Source organism: Castor canadensis, chromosome 5, assembly GCF_047511655.1.
Source record: "Castor canadensis chromosome 5, mCasCan1.hap1v2, whole genome shotgun sequence".
NCBI classification, from domain to species: Eukaryota; Metazoa; Chordata; class Mammalia; order Rodentia; family Castoridae; genus Castor; species Castor canadensis.
Window position 1 is genome coordinate 70,074,049 of NC_133390.1, and position 26,955 is coordinate 70,101,003.

At 36.3% G+C, this 26,955-nt stretch overlaps 3 protein-coding genes across 4 annotated transcripts in view; all 3 read right to left on the reverse strand.

The window, feature by feature from the left end:
• Positions 1-1,480: 1,480 nt before the first annotated feature.
• Positions 1,481-3,188, reverse strand: Wdr5b (WD repeat domain 5B). Its single transcript, XM_074073273.1, has one exon. It carries the CDS (start codon positions 2,528-2,530, stop codon positions 1,538-1,540), a length of 993 nt encoding a protein of 330 aa, XP_073929374.1. The 5' UTR covers positions 2,531-3,188; the 3' UTR covers positions 1,481-1,537.
• Positions 2,598-5,694, reverse strand: LOC109689244 (uncharacterized). Of its 2 annotated transcripts, none has more exons than XM_020168000.2 (2): positions 3,153-5,694; positions 2,598-2,893 (listed from the first exon to the last, which is right to left on the reverse strand). In XM_020168000.2, the coding sequence occupies exons 1-2, from the start codon at positions 3,641-3,643 to the stop codon at positions 2,773-2,775; spliced, it is 612 nt and encodes a 203-aa protein (XP_020023589.2). In that variant the 5' UTR covers positions 3,644-5,694; the 3' UTR covers positions 2,598-2,772. The 2 variants fall into 2 exon arrangements, with proteins under 2 accessions (XP_020023589.2, XP_073929375.1); XM_074073274.1 differs by having other exon boundaries at positions 3,040-5,694.
• A 132-nt stretch (positions 5,695-5,826) lies between these two features.
• Kpna1 (karyopherin subunit alpha 1) overlaps positions 5,827-26,955 on the reverse strand; it is a 90,864-nt gene continuing 69,735 nt past the window's right edge. The window contains exons 8-14 of the mRNA XM_020167997.2: positions 26,835-26,934; positions 26,083-26,246; positions 24,602-24,680; positions 19,843-19,968; positions 18,104-18,231; positions 12,167-12,345; positions 5,827-11,834 (exon numbers count right to left, since the gene is read on the reverse strand). Of these exons, the coding sequence (XP_020023586.1) occupies positions 11,647-11,834; positions 12,167-12,345; positions 18,104-18,231; positions 19,843-19,968; positions 24,602-24,680; positions 26,083-26,246; positions 26,835-26,934 (964 nt within the window). The 3' untranslated portion in view covers positions 5,827-11,646. The remainder of the gene's footprint in view (positions 11,835-12,166; positions 12,346-18,103; positions 18,232-19,842; positions 19,969-24,601; positions 24,681-26,082; positions 26,247-26,834; positions 26,935-26,955) is intronic.

The following is a 26,955-nucleotide window of genomic DNA, read 5'->3' on the forward strand; positions in this document are numbered from 1 at the left end:
TATGTGAGGTTTGGGTTAGGTTTTTTTTTGGGGGGGTGGAACTGGAGTTTGAACTCAGGACTTTTGTGTTTGCAGAGCAGGTGCTCTACCTATAACCCCAGTCCATTTTGCTCTGGTTATTTTGGAGATGGCGGTCTCACAAACTATTTGACTGGGCTGGCCTCAAAACCATGATTCTTCTGATCTCAGCCTCCCAAGTAGCTAAGATTTACAAGAGTGAGCCTACCAGTGTCTGGCCTTTGGATTAATTTTTAATCAATCAATGATCATTTTACATAAAGTAGTCAAGGAATGAAGGAAGGTGTGGCATTCACTGTCATTCATCGACTATTATTTCAGTCCCTTTTCTATAGAAAAACCAACAATACAAAAATGATAAGGACATACTTCCTGCCAGGAATGGTGGGACACACCTGTAATTTATGCTACTGTGGAGGCCTTAGAGGCAGAAGAATCTTGAGTTTGAGAACAGCCCATAGCAAGATCCTATCTGAGGTGTAGCTAAAATGTTAGAGTGCTTGCCTAGCATGTATGAGGCCATGGGTTCAATCCTCAGCACCAAAAAAAAAAAAAGACATCCTGGTCTCAAGAGTTCATTATGTACTGGAAACAAGGCCCATGGAACCATGACAACACAATCTGGCAAATACACATTTTCAACATCACAACAGAAACTACAGAAAGAAACAGGAAAACCTAACTCAGCTGTCCATTAGGTGGGAAGCAGGAATGATGGTTGTACAAGGGTTGAGTTCTGAACTGTGAAGTAGGAGTTAATAGGTCCTGAAGGACAGCATTCTCATCACACAGGCATGCAGTGCCTAAGATAACATGATCTAATAAGGTAGGTTGAGTCACCTCAGTTAAGTTTTAGATTCTTAGAATAAAACTAACCAAAGCTTGTTTTTACCAACTTGACTGACAGACCCAATTCCATGGACTGTTTTGTATCACATCACGCACGATAGCCCCCAAAGAGTGCTGGTGTCATATTACAAATATCTCCAATCCTTTCATCAATACCCCACGCTCATGCTTTTGTTCATCTAACCTCCCAAACCAGAAGCTACACTTCCCTCAATCAGTCATCCTGTCTTGTCAGCTTTTCTTCTAAATATTTCCAAATACAGTGACCCTGTAGGATAGTCATTAAAAGGAACAGAACGGGAAACTGTCCAGGGTCAAACACTTAAGATTCCTAACAGGCTTTAAGATTAGGAGTCAGGGGCTGGGGATGTCACTCAAGTGGTAAAGCTCCTGTCTAGCAAGCATGAAGCCAAGAGTTCAGCCCCCAGTAAAGCAAAAAAACAAACAAAAAAACCCTACAAGAACCATAAAAAGATTAGGAGAAGCTTCAGATTCTAGACGCGCTTTTACAGCTGCCTCATTTTGTAAATTTTGATTACAAATCTCAAAATCTTGCAAGCAAAGATAAATTTAAAAGAAATACAAAACCATGACAAAATTTCAAGAAACAATGTTTTCAAACATCTAAGGTTTTTGCCAACTTGGATTTACTACTTGATTTCCAAAGAGTTTAATAGCTACTTATCCACAATTTAATTGTTTTATCATTTTCTAATGCTGCTGATGCAATGATGTTTTCTGTAGGATGACAAGCTACTGAGATCACGACATCTGTATGACCTTGTAACTTTTGTACAATCTCTTTAGTCTGAAGGTTCCAAATGTAAATCATGTTATCCTCTGAACCAGATACAATCCACTTCCCACCAGTAACTGAAAAACTGGAAAAAATGCAGTATTTCTCATTGTTATGACCAGTGTATGTCTTCAGGCATCTGCCTCTGCTGTAATCCCACAATTTAAGAGTATTGTCCAAAGTTGCAGTAAGAATGTATTTACCATTTGGAGAAAATTTTACAAAAGAGACAGGAGGGTTATCAACACCAACAAGTGTTTTTAAACACTGACCTGATGCAGCATCCCAGATTCTACAGAGACCATCATAACTACCTGACACTATCAATGACCCATTACAATTAAAATGAACGGCAGAAATTGGATCAGAATGAGCAGACAAAGTCTTGAGACACTTCCCTGTCTTTACTTCCCATATTTTCACACTCTCATCAAAAGATCCTGAAATGACGAGGTTGGATAGTGGATTGAAATTACAGCAGAAGACATAGTTACTGTGTCCCTTCAGTGTTTTCAAACATTTTCCAGATCTCACATCCCATATCTTTAGAGTTGTATCATCTGAGGCAGAAACAAGACGACTGGAATCTGATGACCAGGCAACATCTGATATTTCCAGATTGTGACCATATAGTGTTTTTTCATATTTTCCATCATATGCTCCCCAAATTATAATTAGTTTATCAGCAGACGAACTTGCTAGCCATTCTCCATTAGGACTAAATTTAACTGATGATACTGCTGCCCTGTGGCCTGCCAGAGTAAGTTTCAGAGCATAGTTCGGCTTTTCAGGCACTTCCATGCGCTGGCTGGCTGGTGAGGAGAGGGCCAACTGTGCTTCCACATCTCCTGGTTCCTTTGTTGCCATGACTCCAAAACAATAGGTTGCTTAGGCATCCGAGCCTGAACCTCGCAGATAAAAAGAACCCATCGGGTTAAAAATACACAACTTTTATTATGATTTCTGGATTTTTTCTTTTTTTACACCTCGAGCCACTCTACCAGCCCTTTTTGTGATGGGTCTTTACAAGATAAGAGTCTAGCCAACTACTTGCCTGGGCTGGCTTCGAACCGGGATGCTCCTGGTGTCTGCCTCCTGAGTAGCTAGGATTACAGACGTGAGTCACTGGCGCCCGGCTGGATGGTCTTAAGTACTGAATTAGCAACAGGGCTTGGCCTATTTGCTTTCCCTCTTTCTTCTGTCATACAACCAAACGGATCCTGTGCGTGTCTGCAATGAAGATAGAAAAGCTGAGTATTCTGTCAACGTGTGAAACTGTCCATCCGGAGGGGGGGGGGCGGAAGGTCTCCACAGAAAGCATTTTGCCACGGCCCTCCCCCAACTCCAAAACGTTTGAGAACAGTGAGCAACTGTACCACAGAGACCAGGTACTGAGGATGAACGAACCACCACTTCACACAGAAGATTTAAGAAGTCCAAAGAAATCCCGCGCAGCCACCAGAAATTGAGGTCCGAGTATGCGCGATACCTTCTCCACGCCAGCGGAAAGCACCGCAGCGTCAATCCAATCAAGCCGGAAGGGCGGCGAGGCGGAAGTGCGAAGGGAGTCACCATAACACCCAGAGTTGACCAATTGAAACCGTCTTCCTGCGCATGCGCACAAGGAAGCGCCGATACTTGCTTCCGCTTTTTGTCCCTCCCACTCCGCGCTACAGGCGCCCCAACAGTCTCAGGAAACACTAAGGTTTTTTTTCCACCCCCGGCCCGGACTTGACCGCCAAGTGTGAGAAGCAATGCATATTTATTACAAAGAGCATGCATTTTTTCTTGAGACTGCCGCGACAAAGTAATGAAATCGCTGATGCCCCTTAGCCACAGGCCCACCCTTCTCATGTTACCTATTGCATGCATTTCAGAAATGCTGCAGGTTAACCCACACTCCTGCTCTGCAGGTAGCTTAGTTGTGGTCCCTTCTGTTTGTAGTGATACCAAACCTGGTGGATAGGGCCTGCTTATCATTGTGGCAGGGGAGTGGGCAGAATTTTTGCATGGACTGCATGACTTCTGGTTTAAGTGTTTTCTCTGAAAACATTTAGAAAAGAATAAACCTGTTAGAGGCCTTTAAAAATCCAGTACTACTAGCAAAGATTCCAACCCTTTATGGTTTAAGTTGCGTAGAAAATGAGTTCTAAAAGTACGTGAGGCTGAAAAGGTCAAAAGAGAATGGTGGAAGAGGGTAAGAAATGGACTTTACTCTTGACTAGGCTTTTGAGCTTTCCCTGGTTGTAAGGTAGTGGCCATAAAAGTACGTAAACTATACACGCTAATCAGATGTTCGTTTAAACAAGGTTTTCCAAAGATTTCCCCGAGCTTGAGACTACCTAAGAGAGGCAAAAACTGTCTGCTTTCCAGGTAGCAATTATCTCTCAAAAATTAAAATGCAACAAAAGGTTCCCTATTGTGAATTTATGGTTGAGTTTTGCCTTTATAAGATATAATAGGCATAATTAGCTCACATGTCGTGAATAGATTAGTAAAACCTCATTGAGAGTCTGTGACTGTAATTTAAACTTTCTATAGGAATCGAAAAAAAAATGTCTTAGCTAGTGCAAATTAACAAATACAAGGACACAATGGAAACGGAATGAGCGTCTTTAAGATAGTGTAGAGTACCCTTACACTGAGTCGGTTCTTAGCTATTAAGGCAAGATCTCCATGAAACTTTTTTGGTTTGATTTTGAACTCATGGTCTCGATTGCTAGCGGTGTTCTACCCCTCCACCAGCCCCCTTCTGTAACATTGAAAAACTTTCCTTTAACAGATTCTAAATTTCAGTTCTGACTAAACCCTGCCTCTTCCTTTCCCTTTCCTTTTTCCATTAGTGAGAGAAGTGGGATAGTGTGATTTTCCGTAGGTAGTTAAGTAAACTAAAGAGAAAAATAGATAATACACATGAGGAGTAGAATGGGGTGTTGTTGCTGGGGTATATTTAGTCCAATATAAATTTCCCAAGAACTAGGGAAGAGAGGGCACACAAAATTAAGAATGTGTTGACAGGGATATTGGAGAAAATTTCAAAAACTTGAAAAATTTTAAAATCCACTCTTGATGTCTGGGATTTTTTGTTTACAAACAGCATCAGGAACTCATGTAAAAAAAAAAGACGACTATGAATATGACTGTTAAGTCTTTTTTTATTCATTAGTCATGTTCTAGTATTAATAACATTGCAGCCCTTATGAATTAGGACTAAGAATTTTATTTCCTTGGGAGGAGAGGGCTTTGCCAACTCAAGCATGTGGGAGCAGGGAATACTGATACAGGTAAATCCAAAGTAGCAGAAACCATAATTAGGAGATTGGCATTTTGAGTTCCCAAGCACAATTTCTTACATGGTTACTCCCTCCCCAGCCTTTGTAACAATATGTATTTTTGATGTCCTTAATTTTCACCAGATAGGTAACTTGTAAGTCTTCCTTCCTGTAGAAATTAACTCCGTTTTAGAGAACTTAATAATTTTGTCAATAATGTATAGGTGAAAGATTTATTCCCCTTATCCCTCACTAAAGATTTTCTAAAGAGATGATACAAATGTGATTCCTGTACTAAGGACAGTTTTTAACACCCTTCATAGCAACTTTTTTTTGGGGGGGGGTGGAAGGGCAGTCCTGTGGTCTAAACTCAGGACCTCACACTTGCTAGGCAGGCACTCTACCACTTGAGCCACTTCACCAGTCTTTTGTGTTTGCTATTTTTGAGACAGGGTTCAGGAGCTGTTTTTTGCCCAAGCTGGCTCTGAACCTCAGTCCTCCTGATTTGTTCCTCCTGAGTAGCTAGGATTGATGAGACACTAGTATCCGACTATTCATAGCAACTCTTGACAACAAAATCCGGTTCTCAAAATCAAGCATAGTATTACATACATACAAGCTGCTTTAGATCTCCAGCAAATTATGAAAACCAGGTTGGGCTAATGTGGAATGGCCATATATAATCCAAACTGGAACATTTTTAATGTGGTAGTTTAGACTGCCTAGGCCTCTCTCAAACCCTGTTCGATTTTCTTCCCATTACTGGTCTTTGGGGTTTCCATTTTTTCTTTATCCATCAGTTTATCTTAATAATGCTAAGTCCAAATTAAGGCAGTGATCTTTATTATGGGCCCTCCATTGGCTTCCTCGGGTTAAGTGAATATGTATAAAGAAATGTAAAGCATAATTTTATTTTTTGCAAACCATTCACGATCACAGAAATGACCACACATTGATCTGGAAAAGAGAAAACAATGACTTTTTTCAAAATGCAAGTGAAATAGGGGCAACAGTCATCCAAGCTATTTAGCAAATTCACAAACCCAGGAATTTTGTACTATAGATAAAATACCACAACCTGCAGTAACTGAGACTATGTTTTGCTTTAAATTTTTGTTTTCCGAAAAAAATACATGGCTAGTGAAAAAAAAAAAAAACATTAGGAGAAGCAATCATGGAATGGAGATTTACACCATCTTTTTTACCCCCAATCATCTGTAACTTAAATTGGAGCAATGGATAAACAAAATGTTCTCAAACAATATGTAAAAATGAAAAATCCCTGTTTAATCGCGTAACCACCTGCTTCTACATCAGTTGGAGCTATCTAACAAAATTTTTTCTTAACTTTAAAATATGCCAGACTAGATTGATGAGGTATTTTTGGTATATGTTAAACACATACTGTTGATTATGTGTTAACCTACAGAATATACCCATCAACTTTTCTAAAACAGTTTCTCTGCTATGATAATGTTCGCTTTAGTAAACTTCAGGTCACATTATATTTCCTGAAAGTTAATTACATATAAACACTTAGATGTTAAGACATTTAATATTTGTTATTCTTGGTTTCAAACAATAGGATGAAGGAATTCCTTTGAATTTTCTTTTGTAATCAAGTACCTCTTAATATCACATAGATGCATATTCTATCATTCATTACTGAATGTCTACTATGTGCAAGGCACTCACCTATAGCCTGGCAGACTGCATTTAAGACAAAGAATCTTTAGAGCCATTCCAAATCAAAGTGTTAGAACACTTTGAAAAAAGGACTCAGAGTGGTCAAAATGACTTGAGGTAAGCAGAAATACTAATAAATACAGTAAAGGGAGATGTCCATGGGACAATACTCTTTTACAAAGAAACAGGCTGTGTTTCATTTACAAACATGGCACTTTTTTTTTTTTATAGTACTGGGATTTAAACTCATGACCTCACACTTACTAGGCTAGCACTCTATCACTTGAGCCACACTTGTAGCTCAAGACACTGCTTTCTAAGATAGTAATTTCTTCATTCCAAAGCTTTTCATTTTCTGTTGATACCTCCTATATTTGCATTTCCATGGAAACAAGAGTTTAGCCATTATGTTACTAAACTCAAAATCAATCATTTGCATATTCTTTAACCTTTGTTGTACAGTCTGGTTATACAGAATTTTAGCACCACAGAAGGGAAAAGATGCTTGGGCTGAGGACCAATGCATCAGACTATGTAAATTGAAAGCAACTTAGAATAATAGGAGCTACTTTAAAGTGTTGTTGATGAGGAAGAATGGGCCAACAAAAAGGGTTCACCCACCTATGGCTGCTAGTAATTTGGGAGTTCCTGGGAACAGAAGTGTCACATGACCTCTGCTTTCTTTAAGATACAAAACTCAGCAGAGCTCTTCTTTTCCTTTGGACAGCCATTATCTAAAAATTGTGACCTTGGGGCAAAGTAATTTGTTAGCAGTCTTAACTATCCACCTTAAAAAGCAGCTGGAGGATTAATTAATAACAAGGAAAAGCCTTTAGCTAAGCACCTGACACACAACAGATGCTCAAATAAAAACAAACTGACCTGTATTAAAACAGGTTACTCTTCGTATACCCTTAGTTAAACCTCACTTGAAAATATAATGGAACTTCTATTCCATTAATAGTTCTTAATTCCTTGTTACCCCAAGCTTCCAGATGCATTTTATGTCCAACAGCAATTTAATACTTTGTTAGCATATGTTTGCTTTACAATCATTATTCTGATGCTTTGGAGCCAATTCTTACAACCCATCCTTTCCTGGCAATAAAGTATGTTATATAATATCCTTTACATTATAGCCAGCATACTACACAAGTCACAGGTGGCTCTTAATAATAATACCTTTAATAATGGTGTATTATTTTGCAGTGCTGGAGATAGAACACAGGGCTTCACATGGGTGAGTGCTGCTCTACCACTGAACCACATCCTCAGCTACTTTTTAACTTTTTAAAAATTACTTTAACATCTGATAGGGAAAGGTAACCCAAGTACTTCCCAAGTAGGCATTTAAATATACATATATATAAATTTAATATGTTTACTTCACAACAGTAAGAAATGATCTTATTAGGATTTAGATTTGAAACTTCCATATATAGGCACACCTATCTATGCAAATGAGAACATTTAGGGATGTAAGAGGTAATGCACAGTATATAAATTGAAAGCAAACAATACCATCTTTCAAAGAATGAGTTCCTTTTTTAACTGTTCATCCTTAGACATAACAATTTCTAATTTATGTAAAAAGTTTTAGTCCCTATAATGACTTGCCTGCTTTAATGCAATTTTCACAAGATTTATCAGCAAGAAAAGAAATTCCTTGACCCGAGGAAACTCTTTTTATAATGCAGCCCCAAGTTTGGGGATCAAACAGTTGCAATGTTTATTTAAACATTATTTAAACTAGAGAAATAAATCCAAAGTTGCCTGTAGATAGCCATGTACAACACAGGATTTTGTTGACAGCTTGATTGATAAATTATACTTACATATTTTTTTCCTTAGGCAAGATCAGCAGAAACTTGTAGTAATTCAGATATATTATGGGACAAATGCTAATTTTCTCTCTGTGACAATAAGGCCGAAAACAACCAAGTCCAATCTGTTATATGGAAGAAACAATCCCAGGGCAACTGAGTTTTCAAAAGCAGTATAATTGATGGAGGCAATAATTAAGAAGGATCTTGACTAGTTAGTGACAGAACGTAAGTGTTCTCCTAAACATTTCCTCTCTTCATGTCCATCATCTGTACCTTCCCTGTTACATCTCTATTCAATCTTATGTACTTGCTGGTCCTTACACACCAGGTGCTTTTACATCTCAAATTTTCTGAATATTTCTTTTTTTTTCCCTACCAAAGTTCTTACTACAAAGAATGTATTTTGAAAGTTTGGAGGAAGAGGAAAAAAAAAGCAAAGAAAAAAAGCAAAGGCTACTTTCTCCTAAATCAGTATATAAAGTCACAGAATTTTCTTGTGTTAAAATTAACATGCAACGAGTAATATCTTTGTGATAAAAGTATTCAATAAATTGAAACCAAATTAATAGAATCTGTCAGGCAAAAGTAAAAATAGGAATATACAGTTATCCCTTAAAATGCCATTTCTATTACCTAAGAGGCTGCATTATCAGTACCAAATTCCAGCACATCTGAATCATACTGGTATTTATCTTTAGTCAATTCCAATTCTTATACTTAAAAAATCATTTTATTATGAAAACAAAAAGTTTAATTCAGATCCTAAGGTTCATGAACTTCTAGGACCAAGTGCAAGATAAATTCTTCTACTAAATGGACTTTAATTCATTCGTTGAGACACCTGCAATTGCTAGCAAAAACTCCCATTGTATGCTACTCTTACTGATATGGGGAGACAACTTTGTGTGCTTTATATATTTTTTTCCATTCAAATGGTTTATAAAATGATAATTTTTTAGTTATCCAACAGAAGGTACATAATTTAAAGCATTATATAGAAATGACACATTACCAGTAATTTACAACTTAAAAAACTCAGCCACAAAAAAGTCAAAGCTAAAAACAAGATATTTACTATGAATCAGTGCTTCTATTACCCTTCTGAAGTTATATTTTAATGTGATGTAAAGGCAACATTGAAAGTTCTTCTTTAAATTAACCACCTAATTAATCCCTAAAATTACAAAGAATCAAAGTCTTTTACAGGTCAAGTGCAGTAAACTAAATTTTTCTCTCAGCACAAAGCAGCACTAAAAAAAATAACAGTATAGGTGGGACTTGACTAGTTTTGCAGTGGCTGCTCCATCAATAACAGACATCAGGCAGTATCCATCCCAGAGCACAGACACAACTACAGACTAGAGGTAAAAAAATGCATCACACTCTTGGCTGATAAATGTCCTTTTTTCTCTGAAATCTTTCTAGTTTAAATGAAGTGAATTTTAAAAAGTAAATCAGGTCACATAAGTTGGCTGTTTAAATAACATCATGATGAGGTATGAAAGCTCTGAATATTCCTTACATTCAGCAGGATTTACCAGAGATATATAATAGCTAGTCAGGGGCAACTTCCAGATAGTTTTACACTTTGGGGTTATAATAGATTCTAGAAGAGGACGTCTAAGAGGTTTAAAAGGATGTGCTCTGAAACAGAAGTGAGCAATTTTTCCTTCAAAATTCATTTTGAACAGAACATCACCAAAAAAAATCTTCTCTGACAGTGTATCCCAACATTGAGTCAAGATGGCCACCTAGCACCGAGAAGTCGATTGAACTCATTTGTAGTTCTCTTGGCAATTAAGCTTATTTTTTTCCATTCCAGTCCAAGTACAAGTGTGGATCAATGAGCACAGTACTGGAAGCGCCACTTGCAGGTGCAGATTGCAGTCATCATTAAATGAGCCAGAAGGTGGATACAGTTTTTATTAGGGGTAGGGAAAGGTAGGGTACTAGTAGTAGATGACATAAAACGATCAGGGAACACTGAAGTTATTAGAAAAAGATCACTGCCCTTATTTGAGTTAAGCCAGTCATGTTGAGAAAATGGTTATTTTTTTTTTAAGGTAAGAATGCTACATTACAGGGATCATATATGCAGCATGAATACATTAAAAACAAGCTGCACTTGCTAGGAAAAAAAAGTCCCTAAGTAATCTTTAAAAGTATGTGTTATCTGCCAGTCTTGGAGGGGAAAAAGTACCTAGGGTGAACTCCAATTTACCGAGGACCTTTATCAGGACCACAAAGCCTGAAGCATTTGTTGTAATACAGAAACAGCCTCTAATCACTCTATTCACACTGGTTGAGTTTGGGGCAAGTAAAAGGACTTGGTTTTCTTCTTACACTTTTATTGAATTATAGGATATAGTTTTCACTAAGAACTCTAAATTTTCATACCAGCATTAGAATTAAAACAAATTCCAAATCCTAAGACACATAAGACCAAAGAGAAGCAAAAGCCATACAAATTAGTATGTGCTCCTCTCCTTCCTGCTTTTAGGGAGTCTGCAAACCAGCAACACATTTAAGAATCAAAGTGTTAAATCTTCAGCATTCCTGACAACTAGAAAGCACATTCACTGAAGGCTGAAGGTGAGGGAGTGGATGGTTTAACTTTAATATCTGAAGAATGGCGCCAATATAGGAAAGAAAACCATCCAATGTCAGTAAGGATTAATGCAAATTTGGCTAGAAAAAGCCACCAGGATAATCCAAGGGTTCACTGTGGAAGAACTCATGAAAAGTACTCTGAAGTACGTACAACAGGTCTAAGTATCTCCCTTGTTGCAAGTAGCTGTGTGAAATTCAAGATAAAGGTTTAGTTTTATCTTTTAATGTCAAAATTCTTCCCTACCTTTAAGGGAATGAGGAGTCCTCTTTTTACCCCCACAAAAAAGGGAGCCATGTTAATATGTGTATATTCCCATGACTCTAACGTAAGTACGGATCTCCAAAGCCTAGGGATTTTTCCGTAAGAGTGGGTCGTTCTGGTACCCTTTTATTACAAGGGTATTCACCACAGAGAGCCAGAGGTTTTCCAGATGTGTGTAAGAGAGCAGGTGCGCAAGGCAAGCAAATGAGCGCAAACAGTATTATGGAAAACATTTGAGAAGATAGCTCCATGAGGACTGTGGGCTCCACAAGAGGACTCGACTGGGTAGCCTGGTGTTACACAGGAACATGAAAGCAGAGCATTGCTTCAAAGCTGGAAACCTTCCATAGGAGCCTCACACTGCTGGAAGATGTACTGCTGCTGGCTAAGGTCAACCTGGGGTGCAATGCTGCTGTCCTCATCTTCAGTTCCAAAGTAATGCTCAATAAGATCAAAGGCCTTCTGATAGATCTCCTGGTTTTCATGACTCTGTAAGAATTCAATTTTATCCAGACCTAGAATTAAGAATAGATGAAAATCTTTATTGGAAATTCCACTAAACTATATTTTGCTTATGTTTCCTTCCATCATGAAAGGAAAAGTCTCTACTTATATCTTATATTTTATAATAGTAGTCATTACATCTGAGTTGAAACACAAGATTACGTATGAAAGCTATTATAAACTGGAATCTTAAATACGTATGTAAACCAAATCCACTCTGCAGAAGCAGCAATTTCTGTTACAGTTACCACATCATCCAGTGCCTTACACTATTAATATTTTTACTGGACTGTATCTATGGTCTAATTCTTAGCCATAAGTTTCTTCAGTCAAGGCATCTTACCATAAGCTTCTTCAATCAAAGCGCAATATGGGTTAATGCCAGTGCCATTCCTTTTGGCTTCTTGTTCGCCAAGCCTCAGAATATTTTCCAAGCCATTTAGGGCAACTTGTACAATCTTAGAATCCATGACAGTGAGGAGATCACAGAGCGGCTTGATACAACCCAGTTCTACTAGGTACCTACATTAATACAAAGGACATTTAGTCAAACAAGATATTTAATTTTGTGAAACTTTTATGAAACTGGTGAAAGAGTCTCAAATTCACTATAGAAGTGAAAATATATACCAAGTCAACTATACAAGCTATATACAAAAAAGGCTTCAAACCAGTTATCTGGTTCATGAGTTTTGACTACAAAAACATAGGAATTCTCTGTTTTTTTCCTTTGGTGGTAGTTTGAACTCAGGGCCTTGAATTTGCTAGGCAGTTGCTCTACCACTTGAAACATGCCCTCAGCCCTTTTTTGTTTTAATTATTTTTCAGGTTAGGGTGTCAAGTTTTTGCCTAGCTGGCCGCAGACTATAATCCTCCTGCCTATGTCTCCAGTGTAGCTTGGATAACAGGCACAGACTTCTGTGCCAGGTTGAACAACTGAGATGAGGTCTTGCTAATTTTTTGCCTGGAGCTGGCCTGGAACCTCCATCCTCCCAATCTCTACCTCCCAAGTAAGGGGGACGATAGGCATGAGCCAACAGTATGATTAATGGGGTTAATGCCATCTTTGTGTCTATAGGTAGCCACAGTTCTCGAACATGACAACACATTTCTTTCTAAAAGTCAGCACAAGCCCGAGAGGCCAAGTCTTTTCTATGTGATTACAATTTACTAAATTAAGTTGTAAGGAGAATATAGGAAGAATAAAACAAATGTAAGGAAGATTTTAGGGGTTTTTTTTTGGCAGTACTGGGGTTTGAACTCAGTACTTGCTAGGCAGGTGCTCTACCACATAAGCCATTCCACCAGTCCTGATTTGTGTTGGTTATTTTTGAGATAGGATCTCAAGAACTATTTGTCATCAAACTGTAATACTCTTGATTTCTTAATTGTAATGAAGGTGAGACACAAAATTATTACATCATCTTTACAGCAGATAGTAATGTTATTTTGTATCACTGTAGTTTCTCAAGTAGTCTTTGGAAAGGCAGAGATTATGAATGTGAGTAATGTCATTTTGGAACTTACTGCTAATGCTAATCATTTCTCATTCACTTTTTTTTTTTAATTTCAAAAATATGTAAAAATCTCTAGCCAGAGAGAAAGAAGACAAAATTATAAATATCATAAAATAAAAAGTATCACCACTGCTGATCCCATGAACATTAACAGGGTAATAAGGGAATAACTTTGCCTACAAATTTGGTAACTTAGATGACAAAATGTACCAGTTTCTTGAAAGATACAACTGTCAAAATTCACACAAGGAGAAATGGATAATTTGAACAGGACTTTCATAGGTTTCAATGATGAATTCTATCAACATTTAAGAACAAAATGGTACTAGTATTCAACAATCTCTTCTAGAAATCAGAAGCAGAGGGAACACTTAACTCATTTTATGATGCCAGCATTTCCCTAATACCAAAACTAAACACACATTACAAATATTAGTGTTATTACAGATCAGTGTCTGGATATCAGAGATACAAAAATCCTCAACACTACCAAATAAAACCCCACAATATATAAAAAGAATTATACATTAAGTGGGATTTATTCCAGGTATGCAAGGCTGATCCAAAAAAAACTTTTTTAGATTAATGTAACCCACCCATCACATCAACATATGATCAAAAAAAATTTAACAAAATCCAACCACCATAACTGGAGTTTGAACTCAGAGCCTCATGCTTTCATGCTTTCTAGGCAGGCACTCTACCACTTGAGCCACTCTACCAGCCCTTTTTTGTGTTGCATATTTTTTGAGATAAGAGTGTCTTGCACTATTTGCTCGGGCTGGCTTTGAGCCTTGATCCTCCTGATCTCTGTCTTCCAAGCAGCTAGGATTATAGACACTGTTACCCTGACTGATTAAAAAGAAGACAAAACAATCAAAAAAAACCCTCTCAGTATACTTAGAGTGAATTCTATTAACTTGCTAAAGAGCCTCAACAAAAAAATTCAGTTAACATACTTGATGAGAAAGACTGGAAACAAGGAGAAGCTGTACTCTCTCACCACTTGTACCCAATACTGCACTAAAGTCCTAGCTATTGCAAAAATTGGGAAATAAAAAGCATACAAATTGTAAAGGAAGGAATAAAACTCTGTTTTTACAAGTTATATCTATTTAGAAAACCCCAGAGAACTGACAAAATACATTCTGGGCTTATAAGCAATTATAATCATAATGCATTTAATTTGATACAAGGTTAACATAAAAAATTCAACTGCTTTTTTATATTCTAGTAATTAGGAAATTTCAAATAAAGAAAACAGTATGTAGTAGCACTAAAAAAGTTATAAATATGACAAAATATGTACAGTATCTACATGAAGACTATCAAACTCAGGTTAAAGAAATCAGAAAAGATCTGATAAATGAAAAAACAGTCCACATTCATGAACAAGAAGACTCAATATTTCTAAGTATTCTTCCCAGCTTGATCACGAGATTCATGTGATAATCCCAATAAAAACCTAGTAAGATTATTTTAAATTTATTTTGGTGGTTCTGAGGGTTGAACCCAGGGCCTTGTGCTTGCCAGGCAAGTGCTCAACCAACTTGAGACACTCCTCCAGCCCTTTTAGTGCTATTTTTTTTTTTAAATGGTACTGGCATTTGAACTAAGAACTTTGCACTTACTAGGCAGGTGCTCTACTGCTTAAGCCATGCCTCTATCCCTGCACTGGTTACTTTTGAGATAGGGTCTCCCTTTATGGCCAAGTCAGCCTGAATCACATAGGTGCTTCCTCATGTAGTTGGGATAACAGGTGGATGACACCCTCCCAGCCATGGGTTGGGGTCTAGTCAATTCCATCTCCCTCCCACCCCCGATGGCCTCAAACCACAATCCTCCTGATCGCCATCTCTCAAGTAGCTAGGATTACAGTCTTAAACCATAGTGCCTGGCCCCAGCAACATATTTTATAAATATCAAGAAACTGACTCTAAATTTTATAGGGAAGACAGGAGACTCAGAACAGCTAACATAATATTCAAGAACAAAATTGGAGGAGTGACATTACCTGACTTCAAGACTTAACTCTAAAGCAACACTAAGCAAGACAGCATACTGTGGAGAAAGTAAGCAAACAAATCAATGGAACAAGTAATATCCCAGAATCACACCCACACAAATCCATTCAACTGGTCTTTGACAGAAGAACAAAGACAGTTAATAGAGAAAGAAGTGTCTTAAATCTATATACAAAAATAAACCTAGACACAGACCTTACACTTGCCACAAAGACAAACAAAGGAGCCATGAATGGTGGTGCACACATGTAATCCCAGCATCTGGGAGGCTAACGCAAAAGGATTTTAAGCTCAAGGCCAGCCTGAGCTACAAAGTGTTATACTAACACCAAAACCAAAACAAACCAAATAAAAAACCCAAAAGCACCAAAACAAACAAAAATAACTAAAAATGGAGCAAAGAACTACTTGTAAAATATAAAAACTATAAAACTCTTAGACGGTAATAGGAAAAACATTTAGATTTGGCAATAACTTTTTAGACCCAGCAAAAGTAAATCTAATGGCTGGGAGAATGACTCAAGTGATAGAGCAAGTTCCCAGCAAGCACAAAGTCCTGAGTTGAAACCCCAGTAGTGTACTCCCAAAAGTACAATCGATACAAAAATTAATTAATCTGGACTTTATTAATATTAAAGTAAAAAACTGCTCTGTGAAAGGTACTTTTGAAATTAAAAGACAAGTCACAGACTGGGAGAAAATACTTGCAAAACATATTTGATTTTAAAAACTTGGTATCCAACATATACAAAGAACTCTTAAAGCTCAACAAGAAAATGAAAAATTTAATTAAAAATGGACAAAGATCCGAACAGATAATTTACCTAGGAAGATGTGCAGATAGAAAATTTAAGACATTATGTCATGACATTAGGGAACTAACGAATCAAAATAACAAGATAACTACTATAAACCTATCAGGAATGATTACATTCCAAAACAATTGAAAAACTCAGATGCTGGCAAGCATGTGGAACAACAGGAACTCTTATTGCTGGTGGGAATGCAAAATGAGATAACCACTTGACAGTTTCTTGGTAGATATTTTGGAAGACTGATAAAGTCAGTCAATTTTCTGTAATTTGGACTGGGAAATTTTTTAGTGGGGGTAACTGGGGTTTGAGCTCAGAAGCTCACCTTTTGCTCCAGGTTATCAGGTTAGGGTCCTGCTTTTTTCCCAGGGCCTTCAAATGTCAATACTCCTAACCCTCCTACCTATGCCCACCATGCTTGACTTGTTTTTGTTGGGATGGAGCATTAATATAACTTTTTACCTGGGCTAGCTTTGAACCACCATCTGCCTGATCGCTGTCTCAAGAGTAGCTGGGACTACAAGTATGAGTCAGCATGCCCAGCCACTGGAATATTTTTAAATATTCTTTCAGGATTAACACTTCATCTGGATAAGAAGTAACTGCTAGAAAACTGGTAATTAACTTCATTATTATAAATATGTTGAATTTAAAATTTAACACTCCTAGATACTTTCTGATGTATGACAGCAGGATATTTTAGACATATTTTAAATCCCATCACTGCAAAAAAAAAATGTTTTAAAGTAGGTATATTCATTTCAATTAGGAAAACATACCTGGCATAAAATACAGAAGTAATCAACAAATGTAAAAATGAATTTGAACCCTATTCAGAAAACTACTTCATATTATTGACATCTGTGATGAACAACTCAAAATCCTAGTACCATGATCTTAAGAGTTTGAAAAAAGACAAATACACTTCTGAAGATGATTTGGATGAACTTTACCAAAATAACTACTGCATGTGTCACTCTGTGTGTAATTTTATTATTTCAAGTACGTATTTCTTACTTTTCTTTCCCTGGTCAATTTCTACAATTTGTGAAGACTACGAAGACTATTTCCCATTCTGGGACTCCAACATGACCAACAGAAAAAAAAAAAAAGAAAAATGATAAAGAGAAAAATGGAATTTATACTCTCAGCTTGCCTAACCATTCATAGTGGGAAATTCTGATGAGGGAAAGATGGTTCCAAAGAGTTTTTTAAGCATTCACTTTCCTTATATGCAATATCAGACAAACGTTCTTACTGTTGCTTTGTGGATTAGATAGGTACTTAACAAATAATTATTTTTAAGTGTTCTGTTGAAATAATCTTAACACTCTCTGTTCCTTACCAACCTCTTCTCTGCACTTTGCAGAGCTGATTTTCCATGCTTATATTAATTTATCTACCTATTAAGATTATAAGCTTGCTACCAAGGAAACCAAATGAAGTGCCTGCCTAGCAAGGGTAAGGCCCTGAGTTCAACCTCCAGTACTGCCAAAAATAAAAGTTGTCAGTAAGGAATGGAGCATATCGAAGGAATAGATAGTCACTGATTCTTCTTTGGGTGGGGTGGGGGAAGTGAGAGAACAAAGTGAATTTAATGGAAGGGGTGAACTTGTTCAAGGTACACTGTAAGCATGTATGAAATTATCACAATGAAATCCTCTGGTATTATTAATGATAAATCAAAAATAAAATTTTAAAATTAAAAAAGTCTTTAAAGTCTAATTAGACTCAAAAGTCTAATTATGATACTGAGAAAGTCTTCCAAAAAGGCTGGAATTAAACATGCTTAGTTAGTAAGATTATCTCTCACATTTTCCTCAAATGCACTTAATAATCTTACATTTTAGGTAATACTGGGGCAAGGCAGTTATAAACACAATGATTTTTTCTTTAATTTACAAGATGCTACCTGGCTAATACTTACTTAATCTGTTCAGCTGATCCTCCAGATGTTGCATTTGTGATGGCCCAAGCAGCTTCTTTCCTAGTCCGAAACTCAGCAGTCTGCAAAATACTAATAAGGGCCGGGAAAATGGTGGCATCTATCACAGTCTGAAATTAAAGAAAAATTGAAATAGAAAATGAAATTACAAGATTTGCAAAAACATTTCTAATTATAACTTTTGAAGTAGTTTCTTTAATGACACACTCACATGTACACACCCCAGAAATAAATTGGAAGCAGTTAAGTCCTTATTATCTCTAACCTTTAGGCTATACTTGGTATCCTGGATAATCCTCTATAGAGTTTGTGATTTTAAAATTTCTTCATTTTCTCCCTGAGTTCTTTTCTTTTATTGCCCTCTTTTGTTCTACCCACAGGAACAAATTAGAAAAGTTCAATTCTCTGTTCCTCTGCTAATCTCATTTCTTTCACTACTCCCTCTCTTGTATGTGTGTTGTGACTCTTTATTCCTCACCTGTCACTGAAGTTCTAGCCCAGGGTAGCCAGCAGCTTACTTCAACTCTGCTACTCATCTCAAACAACCACATAATCTGTCCTCTGTATCAGTCTCCTTTTAAACTTCTCTAGTTCACAAAGGAATTTATTTATATCTTCATTCTAAATTCAATCAGTTACCAAGTCTCCATATCATTCTCAATGTAAAACATCCCAACTCCATCTTTTCCTTTTCTTTAAAATTCCTGCCTGCCATACTACTCCATGCTACCACTAATGAGATTACCAAGTAATAATTTCCTTATTAGTTGGATGAAGAACTTTAACTCAATCCCACTTATATATTAACATTACAGTAGTCTTGCCCAAATCACTTTCTTCCTGTTTTAGATTGGCACAGGAACCTAAATGTGTTGGTATAATGAGAGGTTTTACCTAACAGCCTGTTGGTGGCAAGCTGAACTCACTTATGTACACCACATATGGCTATGAATCTCAGGCTCTAATTCAGCTGTCTGAGGAAGGCTAATCACACTTTCCTGGTCAAGAACTCTTTCTATTATACAAGTGAGGGAAGCCCAGAAAAGCTAAGTGGATAGACACCTAATCCTGGTCATACCATTTACTGAATTTTTTAAAGATGTTAATTTATTAACAATTATATATATTTATGGGGTACAAGGTAATGCTTCAACAGGTGTATTCACTGTGATTAATGAGAATGTTGGATCTATGATCTCTTATCATTCTTCTCAGCTCCAAATCCCATAAGTCTATATCATGTCTTCTTCAACCCACTGTTGCAGCCATGCCGAACACTTTGGCCTAGTGCTTGTTTATCTTCCACTTAGGTTGCTTTCCCATAGACAGAAAGGCAAAAGTAAAGGGCATTTAAAGAAAAATAGGTCTCCAAAGGTTCATGAAAAGTGGAAGCATAAAGTGGAAAATAAATATTTCACTTGGCAAGAGTAAAGCCAATCTGTTCAGCATAAAGTCCATCAAAACATTTAAAAAATGTTCCAAGATCCACTTTTCTTGGATCTTGAGTAAATCAAATATTAAAAGGCAAAGGGAAAAACTCAGGGCCTAAGTAAAAATTTCAAGATTTAACATCTATAAGCAAGGAAAAATAAAATAAGTACACTATGAAATAACAACAGTTATTTTCAAAGCAGTAATTTATATATATTAAAGGCTGACACAGGAAAAAAATCCTTATCAGTCAATAAAATCATAGAAAGAAAGAGGTACTATGAGATTACCTGGATCTGTGCCCTATTTCCAGCTGTGATATTAGATATTGTCCAACATGCTTCCTTTTTGATGGATTCCTTTGGGCTACTCAGCAAATGCAATAAACTCTGAAGAGCTGAGCAATTCAAAATTACCTAAAAGAAAACATTTAAAATTTTTAACTTATTGTTCCAAATAAAAGTAAATCTTTAATTCAAAGAACTTATTTTAGGAAAAATACAAATAACATCAACCCTTGAAAATTTTAAAATAAGTAACTTAATACATAATTTAGTGCTAGTAAGAATTGGTTTCTAAGATTATCAAACCATTTTCACTGTACATATTGATGACTACTAAAAGTATACTTAATAAAATACAACAATGAGCAGGTATGGTAGTGCAAGCCTATAATCCCAATACTCAAGAGGCTGAGAACCACAGGTTTGAGGCTAGCCTGGGCTACACACTAAGAGACGAAGTCTCAAAAAAGAACCTTGAGAAACCAAAAACCAGTCATGATGTTAGTAGTATTAGTAACTGTAGTACAGATTACTCATTCATTTTACTGTCCCTACAGCTAAATCTAGATGGGGGAATATATCTAGTGACCAGAATCAGAAGTAGTCTCAGATTTTTAAGTCCTCTGATAACTCTGTATCTTTAAGTCAATGTACCAATATATACTTAGTGAAATATGTTAAGTGCTACAGAGGATACAAAGATAAAAAATATATGAACCCAATTACCAAAGAGCTTATAAAAGCAAGGGAGATAAAACAAATACAAATGGAAAGTAAGGAAGACCTACTCTAACAGAAACTAAGATCATAAAGTTAAATGCTTAAAGTAGTATGTGATAAGACTCAATTACTAAATAATCATATACAACAGAGTAATCATCTAATCCAGAAACAAATTCACATATTCATAAAGAACTAGGTAGAAAATAAAATTTAATCCCCCCATCACTGTGTTTTTATTCAATATAAGTAAAATTAAAGTTTAATACATGGAAAAAACACTTTAAGGGCTGGTGAAGTTGCCCAAATGTAGAGTGCTTACTTAGCAAATGTGAGGCCCAGAGTTCAAGTCCCAGTATCTCCCCACTTCCCCCAAAAACACCAGAGAGAAAAACAGTTTGAAATCTATTCAAATTAACCCTTGCAACCAACTGAAAGAATGAAGAAAAAACTAAACAAGCAATAAATAGAAGAAAATATCACTAAGTAGTTGATCTGGGAATGCTGAACCTTTCCAAACATGAAAACAGAGAGTGAATAATATTGAAACACAATGTATTTGTGTATGAAGATAGTATTATATGATACATTGTAAGCTACTGAATAATAGGGGAGCAGGGTGACAGAGAAGAGTAGAGGGAGTTAATCTGATTAAACCATGACATGTACATTTCTGAAATACCAAGGCAAAACTCCCTTGAGCAATCAATATACACTTAAGAAAATGAAGGACAGGAAGTTAAAAACAGGTCCTGTCTGGGGGAGGGTGGGGAGACCAGTGGGAGAGGAGAGGTAAATGGAGAGGGTGAAGGAGGGCAAATATGCTGGATATATTTTGTATACACCTATGAAAAATGAAAATTGTTGAAATTGTTCTATGAAGTGGGAATGGAGGATTAGGGAGAATGATGGAGAGGGTAAATCTAATTAAGATATATTCTAAGTACATTATGTAAATGTCACAATATATCCCTCCTATATAACTATTTTGCTAACAAGAAAACCCAGAAATTATAGTAGGAAAAAAATTATTTCATGTCAAAATCTTAATTAAAATGCATATCACACAAGGTGAAAAAGTATTTGCAACAATAAGAGGACTGCTACCTTTATTATGTAAATTGAAAAGAAAATCTATTAATAGAAAATTCCCTCACATGTAATAAAAGAAATGCAAATCAAAATTAGGACATCTGTTGCTTATTAAATACAGTCCCCAAAATAATAAAACTTACAGCTAAACAGGTCTTTCTAAAGTCAATTTGATCATAAATATCAAGAAGCATTTTAAAAAACTCTACAATTTGAGGCTAGGGGAAATAGCTCAAAGAAGTACAGTACTTGCCTTGAAAGCCTGAGACCCTGAGTTCAAACCTCAACATTGCCACAAAACAAAACACAACAATTTGTCACAAATAATTACACTGCTGGGTTAGCTAGCTAGAGAAATGATAAAGGTTACAACAGATTGTTAATTGAACATAAAACTGCATACACAATAAAAGCATCAGAAATACATAAAGCTGGGGGTAGTGCTACATGCTTACAAATCCCAGCACTCAGCACTGGCTGAAGTAGGAGGGACCTGAGTTTGAGGCAAACTTGGCCTCATAGCAAGTTTCAGGAAAGCCTGGACTATATTGTGAGACCCCATCTCAGAAAAAAAGGGGGAGGGGTAGGGATAAAGAAAAAAGAAATACATATATATAGATACAGGAAATTATTAATACTGATAATAATTCCAGATAAGTAACCGTGACCTCTTCACATTTTCCTCTGTTTGTTAAATTTCCTTTAATGTAAAAATATTTTTAGTTCAAAATCAAAATAAACTTGAAAAAAATCCCATAAACACCAGTGTAAGAGATGGCATAAAGCAATTTAAAAAATGCCAAAGAAGTGGTTTGGAAAATAAACATGCCAGAAATTAAAGAGAATACTTGGAGAAGAGCAGTCAAGAAAAACTTCATGAAGGAGGCTTTGGAATACAGGTAAGATTTCTTAGGCATGTAGAGACTGGAAATGGAAAAAATGCAGTCATAGGCTACCCCTATCAACAGGCTTACAAGAAGAATGAATTAAAGTCTTAAGGTAGAAATCTGTCACTATTTTAAGATTCTTTATCTCACATACACTAAAGAAGTTCTTTGTTTCTAAGAGGAAAATATGAACAAGGTTATTTTAGGGAAGATTAAGCTGTTATTGGGGGGAATAAACTAAGAGGAATAATTGCTTGGAAGTAGAAAGATAAAACCAGGAAGGTACAGCAAAAACCTTTGTGTATGAAAAGACAGGGACCAAAAGAAAGTAATTATAAATGGTTCTAACAACAGTAAAAAACAGTAAGACTTGATGGTTTACTATACAAGGAACCCAAATTATGACTGCTAAGTTTCAAGTGTGGGTGAACAGGAAAAGTTACTGATCCAAATAGGAAAAAATCAAGACTGGGAGCTTGCTTGGTGGGGGAAGAAAACACATTTTGAGACAAATATGAGATAGTAACCAGAAACACCAAACAGACTACTGGAGACATGAGACTGGAACTAGACAAGCACATTATCATGATGGTACCTTACCAGTCCCTAGAAACATTTCTTTTTAAGTAAATACAGTGTTATGGCTCAAAAATTCAGGAGGCACAAGGAACTAGGTAGTTAAAAGAATCCCTTATGTCCCTGTATCCCACCAACCCAGTTTTCCTCAGAGACAATCAACATTACTAGTTTCTTATGTATTCTTCCAGAGAAATTTAACAAAAATACAATAAAACATGTATTTCTCCTCTCATCTAAAATGTCTGCAAAGGATGAACAGAGATGGACTAACAGGACTTAATAACTAATGCTGATGTTCAAGTTTCTGGTGTGGAAAACAGTGCCGTTCAATGGGACAGGGAACCACATAGGTACAGGTTCAGGTATGTTGGGGGAAATGAGTTCCCTTGTGGACAGAATAAGTTGAGAAGTAAGTGCATTAGAATTGGAAGAAACAAATCCAATCTCTTTAATTTCAGATCAAGAAAGTGAAGGTTGAGGGTGTGGTATTGCAATAGAGCGTCTGTCTAGCAAGCATAAGGCTCTGAGTTCAAACCTCAGTACCACTAAAAAAAGTGAAAACACTGGATATCTGGCTGAAAGTTAGAGCTGGTTTAGGGTGAGCTCAGGGCTAGGTGCAAGTGGTTCACACCTACTGTATCCTAGCTACGTGGGAGGCAGAGCTCAGGAGGATCGTGATTTGAGGGTAGTCTGGGCAAATAGTTTGAGAGACCCTCTCTCGAAAATACCCAACATAAAAAAGGGCTGGTGGAGTGGCTCAAGTGGTAGAGTGCCTGCCTAGCAAGCATGAGGCCCTGGTTCAAACCCCAGTACCACCAAAAAAACCGCAAACAAGCTAAGATTAAAACCTAATTCCTAATATTCACACAGTCCATGAACATAAGAGTGATCACTGAAGTTGTAAATAAGACTTATGAATAAGGCTGAAGGACTGCCCTGAGAGAATGTCTACAAACAAACGAGTGAAAAAAGGAGGTTGCTAAGGAGAAATAAATGGTTGATAAGGCAAAGAACCAAAGTATCTCGACATTACAGATACCTAGGAAGATTAAATTTAAGGCATCTGGAAGAAAAATGGCTAGAACAATCCATTGCAAATGACATGTCATAACATCAATGTTGAACAGACATAAGGAACTAGAAAGGAAGAATATTCCTTACATGAAAGATGAGGAAGCTATAAGAAAAGATGAAAGAGAAAGAAAAATTCTACTAGAGGTTTCTGATGTTCCAATGAACTATTTCAAATAAAAGTAGAAGAAAACAAATTTGCCTGATTGAAAGAAAAAATCATTAACAGGGAACTCAAAATTGCTACAAGTAACAGGTCGACACAGATACTGAAGTCAACATTTTTAGCAAACTGGTGAAACAAAATGTCAGTTCTCCCTAATAACATGGACTTAAATACTGTAATTAGAAATATGCTCATGGAATTAAAGGTAGTTTTTGAGTGGAAAAAAAATTATGTTATCACTTATTCTTACCTGTGTCTGAATATCATCTCCTGTGACAATGTTTCCCACGGCTCGCAAAGCAGGAGAAACTACTTTATAGTCATTATGCCTGCAACCATAAAAAGAAATGTTATAGCCAACAGTTTTATCTGTAGTCCCCGTTTTTAAGTACTGAAATCCAAAGGAAGTAATTTGAGATAAGATTTTAGAGCAGAAAGGAACCTATGATGGTTATTAGGGGACCCTACATGAAGACAGAATGGTGTGCTCTAAAAAAGCTGTCTTTCCCCTTTACTTAGTATTTTGGAAAAAAAAAACACAAATCATTCCTATTAATCTTTCCCAGAAATTTCAGTAACTGGAGTCCAAGTTTTTCCTTCAATTCCTTAATACAGACTTGTATGGTTACAGAGATAGGGAGAGCAACAATAGGTTAACATTTATACAAATTATAAATTTTGCAAATTACCTAATTTTCACAGATGTGAAACTTCTGTTAACAGTTGAACTAATTTGAAAATGAAAGTGAGAATTCATACCTTACACACTGAACCCTTTCTACAGAGCCTACAAAGCTGCCCTTCATAAAGCCCTTTTAATATATTTGAAGGCAGACTTTACTCTGATTTCAGGGTAAATAAGTCGATATCCTTTAACTTTCCTTAAAGGTCCTATTTTCTCTCCCCCTTTTAATGAGACTGATCATACTTCATACAACTGTGCCTTCAATTTTATTTTAAGATTTGATGAGGAAAATGAAACAATTAAAATATATAATAATCTAGACATTAAAGAATACAAACCATTAGGTCCCACATTTTGAATGATTCTGACTTCAGAAGCATCATGTTAGCTTTAATGCACAACAGCACTATACTGCTGATCTGCAATCAGTCTGTAGACTGTTAAAATCTCAGAGTTTTGTGTTTTGTACATTATACTTATATAATCCATTTCCACATGTCACATTTGGTACGATGTCTCTTTACATCTACTTTGTTCTTCAATTAAATTTCATGTTGCTTGTAATTGTATCACTTACCCATTACCTTATTAACTCTATTTTTCCTAAATATTATCTAAAAATGTGACTAACAGTCTCAAATTATTTATGCCTTGAGTAATCTTTCACTCCATCACCAAAGGAATTACAAAGAGCAAAACAAGATTCAATATCTAACAACAGTTTAGATTAAGATTTAAAAGAGACAGATAAGGAATGACTACTTTTAGTGGCAATGTGCCTTTTGATTTCCACTGGTTGATCTTACCATAGATTAAAGCTTTCCAAGGATTTCTGCTGAAGGACTGCTAGTAGCAGAGAAGAGGTTCTTTATAACTCTCAAAACACCAAACCCGCCAAAATGACATCAATATAAACAAGTAAACAAAAGACATAGCCTAAACCATGATAAATCAGTAAAATGCATAATCAACTAATACTTAAATATAAGCAGAAGGAAACTACTGTAAGAGAGGAAAGCAGACACACTTTAAAAAATATATCTTACATCAGCAGCTCCACAAGTCTCCTACAAACTCCTGCGTCAATGACTGCTTGAATTTTATCATTGGGTCCATCTGATAGATATGAGAGGGCCCAGCATGCATCAGCCAGTACATCAGTGTCACTTACAAAGAGCAACCAGGAAAGGACATTCAGACAAGGGGAAACCTATAAAAGGAAGATAATATGACTAAGAATTCAACAGAATAAAAAAGAGAAGTGAGGTGAATACTCAAGAAGGCTACCGACAGGTACTTAATGACTTCTGGGATGATTTATTCTTCTAGACATAGACTAGCAAGTGAATGAATGGCATTTCTGTCTTTGGAAATGCTGTCAGTGTCTTGAAGTAGTTTACCTTACAGAGGTAGTCAGAACCCGAGGAACATAAAGTTCAGGAAGCAAGGTTTTATATACACCAATTCTTAGAATGAGCTTCATCAAAAAACACAGTCTTTGTAGATCAAAAAGGTAAAGGAATTTTTACATATGCCATAGCTAGGAAATTTTGTATTTTAGATACTTTGTTATGAATCAAACATGCTAAGATTTTAAAGTGAATTTGGAGTGTCATACAGGAAGTAAGGAATGATTCCAAATTCAAAATAATTACGAAAAAGCTGTTTCTCTACAAAGCAATAAAATTCTAACATTCTAAGTTTCATCAAAAGTTATCTTTCTCTAAACATTAACATTGGCTTCTATATTCTGTAAACAGCATGTTTTCTGCCAATTTCCCACAAGCATAGTGCTTACCTTTGCAAATTCTGGAGGTGGACTTTTCCCTCTACAGAGATTAGACAAAGCCCATACTGCATTCCGGGTCATGGTCAGGCGGTTTTGCTTTGAAAATAACCTACAAGTATTATGATCCAAC